The following is a 17,265-nucleotide window of genomic DNA, read 5'->3' as shown; positions in this document are numbered from 1 at the left end:
GGTATCAGCAACTACTGCACTGTGAATAATGCGATTAATGTTAATAATGTTAATAATGTTAATAATGCAATTGCCACTTTTTGCATTTAATTTCCTCCTAACTTCAGTGTTTACAATTCTCACCACCACCACATGTACTGTATATAAACCTGAAACTTCTCATAATACTCCATGCATCTGATGAAGTGGGCTATAGTCCATGAAAGCTTATGCCAGAATAAATATGTTAGTCTTTAAGGTGCCCCAAGACTGCTGTTTTTCCCAGAAGATGGAGCTATGATCATGTTTTATCCATTAGTGATTTTCTACTGGTGCGTCATCAAAAGTGAAATCCTCCCCCCTGGGCTCAGCCTGCCTGAATTCCAATCCAACAGTGAAGAGTTGGACTCGATGGTCTTGTAGGCCCCTTCCAACCCCACTATTCTATGATTCTATACTATTCTATTCTGTGAGTCTTGTGGCACCTTAAAGTCTCACAGATTACTTGAGGCAGAACCTTTTGTGGATGCATGAAGCGGTGTGGATGCATGAAGTGTTATCCTTAGTTGGCAGATGTGCTTCCACTCCCTATTTCCCTCTTACAAGCGGTTTGTAATATTCCTATGCAAAGCTCAAACAACCAATCTCAGCAGTAGCGGTTGGGGATCATTTATACACTTTTACGTGCACCCCGATTCTCAGAGTGCTGAGAGGTTTCACGGGTGCTGTGCTACTCGGGTTTGCCTTCCTTCGGAATGAAGGCATGTAGTGGCTTATTGGCATTTTGTAATATCTACCTTTATTTACAAATATACGGGTTGAGTACAGGGGGAGGTCCACAGCTTAAGCCGCTCCAACAAATGTCCCAAACTTTACTGCTCCCCAGATTTAGGCGGGGGCAGACAGCACCTTCCGAGCTTCAAAAATCCCTGCTCTCAGCTTTCCTCAGGCTTTCTTCACACGGAGCTTTTATCCTGCGATTGAGATTGCTCCTTCACAGAAGTTTGTGGGCTCGTTACATGATGCCATAAACCTCCTGGGCGTCTGCACTAAATGCCCTTTGTTCCGTTTTTAAATAGTTCGCAGATAATGAGCTATCAAATTACCCCATTATGTTCCGCTTGAGTTCCCTCCATCGAAAGAGGAAAAGCAGCAAGAAGAGGAGTGAGATCTATGAAAGATAATGGAAGACTCAGATGCGGGGAGAGGGGAAGGGGGAGTGGGGAAAGGAAGCAGGTGAAAAAGGGAGTCAGTTGTGATCCTGCATTTAAAATGGAAGCAGAAAGCCCTGTTTTAAATGCAGGGTTTTAGACTCGTGTAGAGATGCCCTCAGACTTTCTGGGTCAATTCACATGACATGACAGCCCACCAAGCCTTAATTTAGCTGTGGAGGCCTTTGCCAGTGCCTATGGGTGCCATTTTTTCATAATGCCCATGGGTGGGCAGCTTGCCGTGGGTTGTCGTGTCATGCAAATCCAAGCGGCATGGCTTGTTTGAAGGGGAAAAAAAGGAAAGTTTCCTCCTGTGCAAGCACCGAGTCATTGCTGACCCCTAGAGGGATGCCACTTGCACTGGCGTTTTCATGGCAGACTATAGCGGGGTGGTTTGCCATTGCCTTCCCCAGTCGTGACTACCTTTCCCCCAGCAAGCTGGGTACTCATTTTACCGACCTCGGAAGGATGGAGGGCTGAGTCGACCTGAGCCGGCTACCTGGGACCCAGCTTCCACTGGGATTGAACTCAGGTCGTGGGGAGAGTTTCGATTGCAATATTGCCGCCTACCACTCAAATGCGCCACACGAGGCTCTGTGAAGGGGAAACACCCCTCAAATAACCAATGGCCTGTTGCTGGGTTATTTGAGGGTTGTTTCCCCCTCAAGCCATGCTGCCCAGGTTTGGACAACACGACAAGCCATGCCCAGCAAATGTTGCCAGGCACGTGCCGCTGATTTAAACAAGTTTGCTTTGATCATGCCAGCCAGGTCTCTGTCTACCCGCCAGGTCTTCACACACAGACCTGGATTGCCACATTAGGGGAGGGGAGAGAAATGGGGAAGACAGACTTGCCCCTTCCAGAACAGTCAGTGACCACTGTTAAAACCAGCGACTCTCCTTAACAAAGGGCAGGTGCTTGGCCACATGGTCATCAGGATCAGCTCCAGCAATCCCACAGCTTCAGCCAGTTTGAGAGAGCCCAATTTCACAATCAAAAACCACAGTGCTGGGAAGGACCCCAAAGAGAGCATTTAAACAAGGGGTGTTGACCCTCAGGCCCAGGGGCCAGTTCTGGCTCTCCTGGGGTCCCAAATCTGCCTCAAGTTCCCCAGATGCCATGTTCCTTTCCCCTCTTCCCCCCAATTACCAATCATTTGGTGGTTTCTCTAGTGTGGGTTTTCCCATACCAGCCTCCTCCACTGGTTTTTCCCCCATTCTAAAAGGCTGAAACGCCCTTCCTAAGGCTGAACTGGCAGTGAGAGCTTTAAGCTAAAATATGCTGGTCTTTTGGGCTCTGTCCCTTTTGCCTTCAGCCCTGCTCACCACTGGAATGTAGCCCCCCCCCCACGCTGTTCCAAAATAGAATTCAACCCTCCGGCTGAAAGAGCTTCAACTCACCTGGTTGTTTAACCCAATCCTGGACTTATAACAATAAATGCCAGTATTGTTTAGAAATGTCACAGATCTTGCATTTCATGGCCTTTGGGAGCCCACAAACTTTTATCTGTCAGCCTTTATGATGCCATCAAAATGATCAAGGGGCTGGAGCAAGTCCCCTGCAAGGAAAGGTTACAATGTTCTGGAAAGTTTAGCATAGAAACAAGGCAAGTAAGGGGTAGGGTGCAGGGAGGGGGGGGACATAATAGAGATGTATAAAATTATGCATGGTGTAGAGCAATCTTCTCCAACCTGGCGCTCTGCAGATGTGTTGGGTTACAACTCCCAGCATCCCCAACCAGCATATGCTGGGAGTTGTAGTCAAACACCTCTGGAGAGCACCATGTTGGAAAGGTTGGTGTAGAGAATGTGAAATTGGAGAGCTTTTTCTCCCCTTCTCATAATATTGAAACCCAGTGGAGTCATCCCAGGAAACTGAAAGGTGCAAGATTCAGAACAGACTGAAGGAAGAACTTCCTTACACAGCGCATGAACTCTGTGAATTCTGTGAATTCACTCTGTGAATGAACTTTGTGAATTCACTGCCACAAGATGTAGTGATGGCCACCAATTTTGATGGCTTTAAAGGCGGATTAAGGGCACAATCCTATGCGAGCTTCAACAGAAAAAAGCCCTACAACTCCCAGCATGCCCCCAGCCAGCTGAGCTGTAGGCCTTGTTTCTGTCAGAACATGCATGGGATTGTGCCCTTAATTTTTTTTTAGGATAAGGGCTACTAATGACTACTTGTTATGATGGCTATATATGACCTCCATTCGAGGCAGCGGGCCTCCGAATGCCCGCTGCTGGGAAACACGACCAACTGGCTGGCCACTGTGGGAAACACTGTGCTCAGCTAGTTTAGTCCAGCCTGCGCTTTGATCTGATCCAGCCCCAGGGCTCTTCTTGTGGGTTTTATGTTCTTAAGGTCCAAACTACAGGTGATGGGGGTGGTGCAATTTAAAGGGCCAAAAGGGCATACACGCTGTAGCCGCTGACGCCGCCTTTTGTATACCACCTTATGCACTCAGAGAGGGGGTGAGGGACTCGGTACTAGAAAGGAGAGTGCATGGATAAAAAGTGCCTAAGTATTAGGTAAGGTAGCCACTTAAGAAGAGACAAAATCTCAGGATGTTGGGGCGGGGCAGGGGGGAATAGCTTTATTCCATGAAGTAGCCCAACAGATTTCAGCCCTGTATGATATATATGGGCCTCCTTCAGGAGTCAATATTTCTAAAAATGCCTGCAGAGATGTCTGAAAAAGATATGTCTCACTGCAGGATTCCTCTTGGAGGCGTCTCTTTTTCAGCAATCTTCGCAGGCATTTTTCAGAAATACTGAACCCTGAAGGAGGCCCATATATGTATATCATACAAGGCCAAAACGTTCTGGGCTACATGGAATAAAACTTTTTTTTAATAGCCTGAGACTTTGCCTTTTCATTCCATTGGGTTATTTTGGATGTTCTCCAGTTTTGTCTGAAGGCGGCCACTGAGACGTTACCAAAGGGGTGGGTGGGCAACAAAAGATGGCACAGTTTTGCATAAAATGTGAACTGCTATAATTTCAATAGAAATACAACAGATCTTACAATAGTGGGGAAGACTGTGACCAGGTGACCTGTAGTGCCTGTTCAGTTTGCTGTCCAGATGTTTAATCTGGATGGGTAACTTCAAGGCCCCCGCTGCTCTCTCTTCTCATGGTCCTTTATCTTTAAACCACACTTGGACCAGACAGCCCATCAAAGAGAGGATGCCTCTGACAGCCTTTCAAATAGAGGACTGCCATATACATGTGTGTGAGAGAGAGAGAGAGAGAGATACCACCCAATAGCCAACGCACTCTGGGTGGTTCACAAAAATTAAAACCAAAAAGCACAGGAGAAAACAATATAAAATATAAAAGCATTAAAAACCACAATGTAACAACTCAACCAGAATAAAATCTAGCAGCAATGCAGAGATTTAAAATACAGATTTAAAACACCACAGCTAAAATACAAGGAAGCTAAAATGCCTGAGAGAATAAAAAGGTCTTCACCTGGTGCCGGAAGGAATACAATGTATTCCTCTATCAAGTAGGACACCTGGCCACCCTAGAATAAGGGCTTATGGGAGGAAGGGGGCTTGCAGCAATGAGGGGAAGGGTTCAACCCACAAATCAACAAATTTTCAAAATGTGAATCTGGAGTTATGCATTCCTTAACTTATTTTCAAGATTTAATTTTAAAATTTCATTTTCAGGGACATTTACACACCTAAGATGCCACAAACCTGTTCCAGCACAATCCTATGCATGTCTAGTCAGAAGTAAGTACCAGTGAGTTCAGGGCTTTTTTTTTTTACTCCCAGGTAAGTGTAGGATTGCAGCTTTTGTTGTTTTTACATGCACACTTGTGTCTTAAGTTTTCGGGGGGGGGGGACCATGTAGTTTAGGTTTAATATTAACTTGCCAGCTTTCGATGTTCTACATCCGGTATTTGTTTCGTTTTTAAAAATTGAACACCATCCATAGTTGAGAATGATCTAACCCAGAAATCCTAAATACTAATTAGTTGCAAGTATGAGTCAGGAAAATATACTTGCTAATAATCACATCTCCACCTTCACCACCCATTTAGTCTTCTGATGAGATTCTTGCAACCATTGGAATTTCTGACCACATTCCAATACAGCAGAAATGTAAGTCCAATACAGCAGAAATTATTATACATCACAGCACCAGGTACATATAAATTATTTGATATTAATAATAAAACAATACACCAGAGTTTTCTTAAAGACAGGTTTAGGGCACATCCCAGGCAAAGTGATGCACATTTCAAGTCCTGTTGATTTCAATGGAAAATGTAAGCATGCGCTTGTTTGCCAAACTTCCAATTGCTGAGACATTTCCCCTCAATTAGAAATTACACCTGAAAGGGGCGGAATTACCAGCTTGCAGGGGAGTAAGGCCACGTGTTTCTGCAAGGGCCATTGCTTTGGCATGCCTCCTTCTAATGCAGTGGTTCCCAGGCACACTGGGTCCCCAGAAGTTGTTGGACTACAAATCCCATCTTCCTCCACTAGCATGACTAATCATCAGGGATTATGTGAGTTGTAGTCCAACAGCATCTGGGAAGCCAAAGTTGGGAACCACTGCAGAGTCTAACAAGAAGGCCTGCCCAGAGCAGTTAATCATGGAGAGAGGCACTGGGCACCCTCCTCTGTGAATGGGCACTTTGCACTCTTTGGACCATCCTCTCAAAACGCTGGTCCACTTAACAACACTTCACTTCAGCTGGATTCTGTTCCTCCCCTTGGCAAGTATGAATGATTGGATAATTGCTAGACAGTGAATCAAGCAAGCTGTTCAAACCCAGGTGATTCCTTGTACAAACATTCACACCCATCTCCCAGGAGGTCTGCCTTTATTTCTCCTCCCTTTCTCAGCTTGGTGTTCTCGGCCTTTCTAGTGCAGCCCAAGATCAATCTCACCAGCCTCCTCAAGAGAAGGGAAACGCAGCTCGGAAGTCACCTGCACACTGAGTCTTCTCAGGGGAATTCGGTGCACTCTCCAGCTCTACAACAACCAGCTGGAAAAGGCAAACATACATGCCAAGCCAACAAAAAGAGCCAAAACCTGACACCTGCAAGCACAAGAAGACAGCGTGAAAACCAGTAGGCAATGCTTAAGAGCCGGAGGAAATCCTTGTGGGGCATAGCAAATTTGAAAGAAAATGGGTCTTTAAACAGGCCTTTCTTTATTTCTGGCCTTTCTGTTCCATCTTTCTGTTAGGATAAGGAAGGCTGCAAGTAGAGGAATGATACAATGATCATGCAGCAATCGGAAAAAGTAATTATAACCATCAAAATAAAGCACGGACCAACAAAAAGCAATCAGCCATTTAAAATGACAGCAGCCTAACCTAACCTTATGAGGCAGACCCAAAGGAAGTTGCTGGAAAATATGCATTTTAACGGCCCACCAAAAACCGAGCAGCAATGAGGCCAACCTGACCATCCTTGGGAGACCATCTGTAGTCTCACAACCACAACAGAAAAGCCCCTGTCCATCATGTCTATGCACTATATTTCTGACACCAGAGGGACACGAGGTGCAGTGCCTCCTTGCACTTCTTGGTGGGGGCACCTAGATTTCAGAACTCCCTTTCCTGAATGATATTCTTGCTGTTTTGTTTGCCCTGCAATTTTTGTTGCCTCTATTATGTATTTTAATTATTTTCTGTATGCTGCTTTGGGGGGGTCTATTGGCTTGAAACGATCCCCAAAATAAACACCAGCAGAACGTTACATTAGCATCACAGGGAGACACATCTGAATCGAGTTGTGTGCCCCAATGGACAGACATGGATGTCTAAAGATATGGGTATACTTGTGTATTATGTCTACACTTGGTGTGTTTGCTGCATGGAAGACCACTGTAAGACCTGTACTTCCTACAGCAATAATAATTTGGGAAGTAGCCCATAGACCGCAAGCAATTGGGAAAGTTGTATGTCACGTTTCTATTCAGAAGCAGCCAGAGGCCAGCCATTCTTTGGCAGGTTGCTCTTCTGCCATGGCCGATCGCTCAGGTGCAGCTGAAACCACCCGCTGTTCACAATCTGAACCACTCGTGTCTTTAATCTCTCCCAGGTCCAACATCAGGAAAAGCTTGTTTCTCTCGTCACCTCTAATACCACGGCCTGCGGTCCACCCCTAAAGCAGAATTACTGCGGGTGTAAATGCTGCTGCCAGCCAGAGGACACCCTCTCCTTGACTTCTAAATTCCATTTAGAACAGCCTCTTCTGTCTGCAGTCAGCATCTCCTGATGGGCAAATGGGATCTAAGCTCCCCTTCAGACAATAGTCCTGTCATTGGCTCTTTGTTCAGTTAGGGAGGCTGGGGCAGTGGACTCCCCTGTGCCAGAACAGGTGCGCGAGCCAGCCTAGCTCCTCACCACTGTACTCCTTGGAGCAGCGTCCAGGGATGGGTTCATTTATTCTTCTGATCACTTCTGGAGCAGCCGCCTCCTTTGTCTGTGGCAGGAGAGTATTGTGCCATGAGATCCTTACCATGTTTACTTAGAAAGAAGTCCCACTGAGTGCAATGGGACTTACTTCCAAGTGAGCGTGCATAGCCTCACACAGCCTCGTAAAGCCCTATCCATCATCACACACACCCCCTTACGACAAACCAGGCGCAGACAGCAACAGCTGCCTCTTCGTGGTTAAGGTGCCACAAGACATTTTGTCGTTTTCACTGCAACAAACTAACATAGTTGTCCCTCTAGAAATGTATTTTTGTCTTTACGGCACCACAGAACTCTTCATTGCTTTTACCTTTATTACAGCGTTTTTAATGCAACCTCGTTACTATTTTCACTATTTACAATCTACGATTCCATGATACTATCTCCTCCCTTACAACTAACTGGATGTATTCGTTCCCCCTTATTACAAACTACTTATTCTTATTAGTGCTTTACTATAACCTCTTTCTTCTACTACTGACTGACCGCCCTATGGTAACAGTCTATTTAACTTCCGTTTAACCGTGACCAAGCTCGCTTCCTCCTGCCCCTCTTCCTTACTCCTGAGGAGGGCATCCCCCCCCCCCCCGTTACAATCTACTTCTTTTATGTATTGCTACTACTCCGTTTCTCCTGCTAGCAGCGCATGACCCGGCCCTAAATCCACGCGTAGCCATTTCCTCGGGGCTCCCGAGTTCCCCGCGCGGACTCCAAGTCCGGCCTTCCCACGCCGCCGCCCGGCCGCAGGGCCCTTCTCCGCCTGCACGCTCCCCGCCCGGGCCGGCCTTGCGCCACGGTGCCGCGCCGGCCGGAGGTCTCGAGCCCCCCGGCCCTCCCACACCCTCTGCGGGCTTCCGCCGCCACGTCTGCTCCTGCCCTGCCTTCGGGGCACGGCGAATTCCTGCCGGTGCCTCCCAGCTCCGGCAAGCGGGGCCAGCATCGCCAAACGGGCCAGGTCCGGGGGGGGTGCCAAGGGGGGGATTTTGCGGCGGGGGCGAGCAGCCCCCTCCCCAGCACTGAACAGCCAGGCCCCGCCGCCGCTCCCCTTTCGCGTTCCAGGCAGGGCGGCCGCGGGGCGGGGACTCCTCGGTCCGCCCCCCGAAAGCCCCCCTCTCCAGCGAGGAGGCGGTGCCCGCGCGCGGAGCGGCGTGCGCCCTGGCGAATGGCCGCTTATAAAAAGAGGGCTGGGGGCGGGCTTTGCTCTTTTCCGGGGCGGCTCGGGAAAGCACCTTGTTTGAGATCGAGCCCCGAAGGGCGGGGAGAGAACTTCGTCGCTCCAGGATCGAGCGCAGGTAAGGAGAGCGGCGGCGGCGGGGGGGGGCGCGCTTCCTCCCCGCGGGGGCTCCCAGGTGCCCAGCCGGGCCCGCGCGCGGGGAAGCGGGCGAGGGAGGCTCCCGGAGGGCGCGCCCCGAGGCAGGACGGCTCTTCGCGGGGCTGGGGCGCACAGGACCCCTGTGCGGAGCCGGCGCGCAAGACCCGGGGTAGGAGCGGGGTAAGGGGTCGCCCCGGAACTCTGCTGCTTAAAGAGCTCGGCCACTCCCCCGGAGTAAGGAAGGAGAAGGACGCGCGGACCCCGAAGTACTGAGACCCCCCTGTGGCTGAATGTTCATCGCCCCCTAGGAGTGATCGCTCCCTCTCCGCCTGTCAACACGCTGAGGGAGCGGGGAGCGAGGTAAAAGCGTGGGGAGGTGGGTTGTGACCCGGACCTTCTAACTGAGGTAGTTCTCCTCGCCCGCCCGCCCGCCTGCCTCCCCGCCCTTCCCTCCATCTAAGTTAAAAGTGACCATTCGCACGTGACACTTAAACAGGCTTTTGCGTTGCCCGGGCCTGTAACGCAACTGTGGAAGCCTCCCTCGGCTGTCAGGAATGAAGTTTTTCTCTATGAAAACGGTTCCCTTCCACTTTGCGACCGACAGTCTCAGCTTTTCCCACACAAGGCTTCCCAGGCGGAGGCTGCAGCGATCCTGCGTGCACTTACTGGAGAGTACGGCTCCCTGAACACAATGGGAGTTACTTCTGAGAGAACACGCAATAGAGATGAGCTGCACAGCTGCACGCCGAACCCCACTTAACCGGGGAGCAAGTCCCTCCCCTTGAACTCCGTGAGATTTGCTTCTGTGTCGAGCTGCTAAGCAGGATATCACTGCATGGCCATCCCAGGGGAGCACAAGAACCTGCTTTCTACTGCGTCAGACCCTCGGCCCACCTAGCCCAGTGTTGTCGACGCTGACTGGCAGGGGCAGCTCTCCAGGGTTCCAGGCAGGAATTTTTCCAGCCCTATGTGGAGAAGCCGGGTTGAACCCGGGACCTCCTGCATGCAAAGCTGGGGCTCCACTGCTGAGCCCCCCCCCCGCCCTCTGTGCCGCTCATGAACACACGGCTGTTTCTGATCCAGCCTTCCCCAACCCACTGCCCTCCAGATGTTTTGGGCTACAATTCCTATCAACTCCAGCCAGCACAATGGGAGTTGTCTGGTGGGTCCCAGCGGGGGGGGGGGGTGGAGCGGGGGGGGGGGAGGTGATTTGTCCTGATCCATTGACCAGTTAATCTGGTCTAGTCTTGTTGGTCCTTGAACATTTTCAAACCTGAGGCTGGAACTGTGCTTTGCATTTCCTGCTTTGGGAAAGAGCAATTTCTCCCACCGGCTGCTGTCTTTGGACCCCAGAGGCTCAAAGCCCCAGCCAGAGGCTGTATTTGTTGGGGGGGCAGCACTGGGCTTCTGCCTTTCTGGTGTCCGGCCTCTTGACTGTGACCGACTTTTGATTCTGAATTTTTCTCTCTCTGCCACCTTCTGTCCCAGGTTAACAGCATTCACAAGTGTTGTGTATCAGAGTAAAAAGTGGCTTTGGACCGTGTGTGTATCTTGCACCGCCTGAGCAGCTCTCTTGCAGTGTTTACAGCAGGCCCGTAGCTCAGTGGCAGAGGCTCTGCTTTGCTTGCAGAAGGTCCGAGGTTCGACCCCCGGCGTCTCTAGGTAGAGCAGGAAAAAACTCCTGCCTGGAACCCAGGAGAGCTGTCGCTGCCAGTCAGTGTCACCAGTACTGGGCTAGATGGACCGAGGATCCGACTCGGTAGAAGGCAGCTTCCTTTGTTCCTGGGTTTGTGCTGTATGGATGTTGCCACAAGGCAGAAGAGAAAGGAAATGCGTGTGCCAACCAGTGTAAGGTTTTTCTCAAAGCACAAACTGATCTCGGCATGTGTGCAAAAAAGGCCCAAGGAAGCAAGATCCCTCCTGATCTCTCTCTGTATCTAAAGGGGCGGGGGCGGGCAGAGCTAAAGGTTTACCCCTCTCGTTCTCTGGAGGAAAAGGCTAGTCTAGGACCTTTCTGTCCAACGCGCTCATTTTCTGCGTACAGAGAGAAACGGTGTTTGTGAGAGCATTCTGTTCTGCCATCCCCCATCTGCAGCCTGAAGTGGTAACCACCCGAATCCAGGCTTTTCTTGCCTTTTTGAGAGCTGGGCCCTTTGAGGGGGGTTGCTGACTTGGTCAGTTTCCAGCCTGCTTTGCCTCTTTTAGAGGGCTGTGCTGCTCAGCCGCTCCCTGTTTCTTCGAGGATCTTTATTTAAAGGATATTCCATCTCCCTCTCCTGTCTGCAAAGGAAGGTTGCATGAAGTGGGGCCCTGCCTGCTCCGTGGCCTTGAGTCTGGGACAGACAGCAAGGCCTGATCTCCGCGTCTCCTGCTCCCTTCATAGAGATGGTGCCTTGACCTGCACCCTTGGGTGCCCTATTTAACCTGAGCTCCTTCTGCCCTGGACTCCTCCCTTGGTTCAGTCAGATGTCAGAGAAGGTGGGAGGGAGCTTGGGGCTGGCTGGCTGGCTGCAAGCAAGCCCTGGAAGCCAGTGCCTTCCTGGCTGCTCCGCTGGCGGATGAGGCTGATCGCACAAAAGGTCCCCCATGCTGTTTCTCCAGCCTGCAGACCCGGCAGCCATGTCTCGGCCTCTGACGGACCAGGAGAAGCGGAAGCAGATCAGCATCCGTGGCATTGTTGGCGTGGAGAACGTGGCTGAGCTGAAGAAAGGCTTCAACCGGCACCTGCACTTCACCCTGGTCAAGGACCGCAATGTGGCCACCCCCCGCGACTACTACTTCGCCCTGGCACACACCGTGCGCGACCACCTGGTGGGCAGGTGGATCCGCACCCAGCAGTACTACTATGAGAAGGACCCCAAGGTGAGACGTGGGAGGGGCAGGGCAGCTGGGAGGCAATTGCCTGGCTTGAATGACTGGGTTTTGTTGGGCCCCATAGGGCAAGTTTTGGAATGTCACAGAGCTCTTTATTCTGCATGGTGAAACATTCTGTGGGACTCCAAAACTGTCATACTCTCATGCTGGCCCCCTGTAGCATATTTTTGAATGACTTTGTATGTTTGGTGTTTGGCATTCTTTTGTTCAGGAAAAAATGTGACAGGGAGGGGAGTAATGATGGAAATTTATAAAACAGATCAGCCTTTTCGAACCCAGCACTTTCCAGATGTGTTGGGCTACAAATCCCATCATTCCTCAGCTGGGGATGGTGGGATTTAAAGTCCCACACCTCTAGAGGGTGCTGGGGTTGGGGAATGGCCATGCTGGATAGGATGATGGGATTTGTAGTCCCACACATCTGGAGGGTGCCAGGTTGGAAACTGGCTGTTAAAGATGGCTGGAGAACGCAGGTGGATCTTTTTTGTCCCATGTCCTCGTAGCACGGAAGAGGAACACCTGGTGCAGGTAACTGGCAATAGATTCAGGACAGACATAAGCTGTCTAGACAGGGAGGGTTCTTTCCACCCTTCTTAGATCTATGTGTCACTTCCTCCCTCCTGCCTTTCCAGCCACCAGATTCCCCACTCCCACCTGCATGTCAGGGTTTTTTTTCTTCTCTCAGTCAATGTTTTGTGCTACTGAGTCCTTATGTGTCTGTTTTTAGGCTTCTCCTCCTCCTGAGGTATTTTTTCCCTTAAAGTTTTTTGAGCATCTGCAGACCTCATGGAGAACCTAAGTTGGCTGATACCTCTCCCTTGTACGTGGGTGACGCTGTTTTGACTACAGCCCAACCAGCATGGGAAGACTTGAATCAGAAAGGAAAGGGGTGATTGCTGCATGCACAAGGTGTGTGGTGCTTTGCAGAATGCACAATATAGGCCTGACCCCTCAGCAGCTCCTCTGTTCATGAATGAGGGGGGCTTGATTTCCACCAACTAACCCCTCAATCTGCAGCCCTCCCAGAAAACATCCCACATCCCCCAGGAGCAGATTTTCGAGAGAGGTGATAGGATGGTGCAGAGGGAAATGGGAGGTGGGAAAGCCCCATTGCATGAATGTGTGTACTGGAGTATTATCTCCTGATCCCAAACAGAAATCTGGCAGCCGCATCCTGGACCAGTGGCAGTTTCCAGACTGTCTTCAAGGGCAGCCCCATGTAAAACACATTACAGTAATCTAATCTAGAGCAGTCTTGATCCCAGAGTGTTGGCAACTGAGTGGAAAAAAAGAAGTGGGCAGTGGGCTAGTTGTATATGGGTCCAGTCATAGCCAACCTTTTAAAGCATCCTTCCCTGATGTGGTCCAAAATGCCTGGAGGACACCACAACTCCCACCATCCCTGTTCATTGGCTGTAGTGGCTGGAGTTGATGGGAGCTGTAGCCCAAAACATCTGTGTGAAGGATTGCTGAGGCTAGTCCCAACAACCCTGCAAAGTAGGATGGGCCAAACCTGGCCACAAATCCCCACAATAACCCAGTAGCCTTCCACCCAGGTCAGTAGGCACTGCAATTAGCACTGAAGTTATGCAGAGTACCCCACACCAACTTGAAGTTGGGGAAAAGTTTATTGGAGGGAAAGGGACAAGTGGGAAGGGAAGGGGAGAAGCGGTAGGTGCTACAGGGAAGTACAAGTGAGATTACAATAAACCAAACGCGCTGAAAGCCTTTGTATGCACCCCCAAGCAAAATAACAAAGCTAGCTAGCCTATCCTATGCATACCAAGTATGGGCCTTCCAGGATAGTTTCCAGCCATCAACACATCCAAGAATCACCAGGGCAAAGGAAGACGACCCGCCTCTTCCTCAGTCCCTATTTAAAGCCTGGTCCTAGCAACTCAGGGCAGACTTTGTGTAACCATTCAAAGCTCAGCCCCTGTGCGGACCACCCTCCCCTCAGAGGAGGCAGGGTCTTCCACCAGACCCAGCTGCTGTCCCTTTCCCAAATAAGGCGGACTGAGTTTGGCCTTGAGCAGCAGGGCTGGAAGGGCTAGGTAACAACCAGCTCCAGGTGGCTACCTTGGACGGGGCAGTTCAGCCTATTCTCATGGTAGAGAGTGGGCCTCCATTCTTGACGAACTGGAGGGCCCCACGTTACAGCGGCCTAATTTAAAGCATTACATTATTAGAATAGTAACACATTGTGTTTTTTCATCTCCCAGACGCTTTTTTAGAGCACCAGTGAGCCAGAACACAGGGAGAGCCGCCACAGAAATAGGATGGGGGGGTGATAGCCCTGACCCTCTAGCACTTGTGACCTATACCATTGTGAGGATCGTCCGTAGCTCAGTGGTAGAATCAGTGGAGGCTGGTGGCTCCGATATCCGTGGGTGGTGAATCTGCTCTGGGTTTCAATCAGAACCAATCAGAACTTGGATAGCACTTTGGAGAGCTCCTTTAGAGTTCTGACTGAAACCCAGAGTGGATTTACCACCCAACTGACATGGGAGCCACCAGCCTCCACTGGGTAGAATCCATGCTTTGCATGCAGAAGGCAATCCCCGGCAGCTCCAGTTTTAAAAAATTTCAGCTGCCACCAGTCAAAGTAGGCGAGCCTAGAAAGCGTTTGGCAGAAAGGCAGGTGGGGGATCTAAATCCGCATAAAATAGCTGATAGTCCTCCTTGCGTTGGATCGGCTTAATGATCTCTGAAGCCCAATATTTTAAAACTGTTAATGGCCTTTAATGGGTCTTTAGTCTGGCAGATTAAGGAATAATCCCTTTTGTGACATCAGTTGGAAGCCCTTTTCCCAGTGATGGTGCCTAGTTCCCTGCTGAGAGCTTCACCCCTAATCTGATATTTAAGAGTTATTTTCTTCTTAAAGTCTCTGGCATCAAACACTTTTCCCCACCAATGTTAAGTTAAGAGAACTCCCATTTTTGCCTCAGTAGATGGAACCACTGAGGCAAAATTGGGAGTTTTCTTAACTGAACATTGTGGGGGAAATTGTTGGGACCATCTGCCGAGAGAGCCAGTGTGGTGTAGTGGTTAGAATGTTGAACTGGAACTCAGGAGATCCGAGTTCCAGGCCCTACTTAGTGACAAAGCTCAACTCGGTGGGCCAGTCACTGTTGTTCAGTCGTTCAGTCGTGTCCGACTCTTCGTGACCCCATGGACCATAGTGTCAAGGGCTCCTTGGAGGGCTCTCTCAGTCTAATCCAGTAGCCAAGTCCAGACGCAGACAAAGGGATTCTTTTCAAAGCTTTATTCTTCTTTTACAACTTAACAACTCTACAGGTAGCAACTAGATCTGAGCAGCAGCATCCCTATGCCCTAAGTTGGAACAGTTGGTCCCCATTTGAAAGGCAATTACTGGCAGACCCCTGAATATAAGGACTAGGGAGAATCCCTCCCCTTTTCCCTTGGATCCTCTGGGCGCAACCGTTCTTTGAGCGCCAACCGGGCGCTACGCCTCCTTTCCGCGCTCTCCATTTGGCGCCGCTCTCTGCATCTGCGCCGCGCATCCAACCAGTCTGCTATCGGTGCTGGGTCACTCCCTGGACTGCTTTCTAATCTAGGAATGTTGGTGGGAGGAATCTCTGTCAGCTGTGGGCCCTGGGAAAAAGGGGCGCGCTCCTCTCCCAGGAGCGACTGCTCTTCCTCCGAATCAGAACTACTCTGGGATTCTATGGGCTCAGTGTCCACCCTGACACATAGCACGCCAGGCCTTCCTGTCCTGCGCTCTCTCCCGGAGCGTACTGTCAGTCTAACTGACCTCACAGGGTTGTTGTGAGGATAAAATGTCGGGGGGAGGAGGACCATGTAAGCTGCCTTGGGTTCCTTGGGAGAGGGGAAAAAAGGCGGGATATAAATGTAGTAATAATAATGATGATTTTCTTTTTTAAAAAACTAAACGGAGGCTTCTAATCTGGTCTTTTAGCTCCCAATCAGGAACCGTTGAGGAACTACTTCTCCCAGCTACAGGAAAAGGCAGATCACATTTCTCACAAGAGTGAACTTGGGACAGTTTTGGGATGGATGACTAGCCCATGCTGGTCCCAGCGAGCCATGTGGACTAGTGAGGGACACGGACAGGTAGAAGTGTCCCCTGGAGATTCCACAGAGAACCATGCGGATTAGCCCCCAAGTGAAGCACAAGCCAGTTGTCATTTTATTTTTCTCACATTTCTAGATGAACATCTTAAATATATTATACACATGCGTGCGCGCGCGCGCGCACACACACACACACACACACACACAGAGGTATGGGTGATTTATTTAGTTTGGGCCTTGCTTTCTGATGCAATCATATAAACCCTTAATTTTAACAGGCGCTCTGTGTGTGTGTATTTTCCCCATCTTGAGCCTTAGTGATTTATAAATCTACATTGAAAATCCTTTCTCCAAGTTGTTTTTGGTAATGGCTGTGTTCCTAGTAAAGGGACACATAGTTAAGGGAAAAAGAACCCTCAGTGGGGAAGAAGCTACCAGGCTGATGCATCTGCTTAAATGCCATCTGCATACTGTTTTTATAAGGTGGGGAGCACCCCCCCCTCCAGTCCTCTGTCTGTCTGCTAAGCTCAGCTTCTGTGGTGGTGGAATTTTGTGTGTGCTCTCTCCCTGCTATCCTGAGCAGTGAAGGGTTTACTTTTCCTTGGATGAGTGAGCCCTGAAAACTAAGGGAATCTCTTTAAATATTTGCTTTATTTACAAATATTCAGGTGGAGTAAATAAACACTCCTATAGCAGGTAGCAGAATTGCTGATTATACTGCGTCAAATCAGGTTTATTTATTAACCCATTTTCTGCAGATATAAATGCAACGCTATTCCATAATCCAAAGGGCTCTTGATCCCAAGGCACCATCTAAAACTGTAATTCAGGCCTCAAATTGATTCTCTGCCTGGTGGCCTCCAGATGTGTTAAACTACTCTCAGCATCCCCTGGCTCTGAGAGGCATCATTTTCTTAAAGCTAGATTTCCTGGCCATCAAGAAAAAAAACCCCACATTGAATGATTAAGGGCAGTTTAATAGTCTCTTTGTTAAACTGCCTGGCCTGTTCATTCACACTAATCCAAAACTCATGATGTTACAGTCACAACTGGCTGCTTGGCTCTATAGACGGTTGCTGCATGTTGAGCAACAAAATTATTTGCCCACAAATGAACAAACTGTTGTTGAGCCAGGTTGGGGAAACTGTTCCTGGAAGGCTGAGCACATGGCTGGCCCAGAATGAATTGGGTTTGGGTTTGCTAGCTCAATCCTGGCTAGTGAAATCATCTAGACATGAGTGGACTTTGAGGTCTCTGCACAGTTGGGTCATATAGCTAATTTGTATTACTGGTCCTGAGTCTCCTCTTTTTCTGGAATTAAACCAAGGTCCACCTAACCCAGCAGTCTATAAATCAATCCCAGCAGCCATGTTGGCTGC

The 17,265-nt window shown here is 49.7% G+C and overlaps 1 protein-coding gene across 3 annotated transcripts in view; it reads left to right on the top strand.

The window, feature by feature from the left end:
* The first annotated feature begins 8,843 nt into the window (after nt 1-8,843).
* Nucleotides 8,844-17,265, top strand: part of PYGL (glycogen phosphorylase L) — a 43,081-nt gene continuing 34,659 nt past the window's right edge. The window contains exons 1-3 of one of the 3 annotated variants that reach the window (XM_084834505.1): nt 8,844-8,936; nt 9,265-9,316; nt 11,558-11,818. In XM_084834505.1, coding sequence (XP_084690631.1) covers nt 11,576-11,818 — 243 coding nt within the window. In that variant the 5' untranslated portion in view covers nt 8,844-8,936; nt 9,265-9,316; nt 11,558-11,575. Of the gene's footprint in view, nt 8,937-9,264; nt 9,317-11,443; nt 11,819-17,265 lie in introns of those variants that run through there. The other 2 variants (XM_084834494.1, XM_084834482.1) reach the window with 2 other exon arrangements.

Source organism: Heloderma suspectum, chromosome 1, assembly GCF_057233095.1.
Source record: "Heloderma suspectum isolate Gila_16-S chromosome 1, 16-S_ref, whole genome shotgun sequence".
Lineage (NCBI taxonomy): Eukaryota > Metazoa > Chordata > Lepidosauria > Squamata > Helodermatidae > Heloderma > Heloderma suspectum.
Note: the sequence above shows the minus strand (reverse complement) of the source record. Positions and strands in the feature narration are given on the sequence as shown.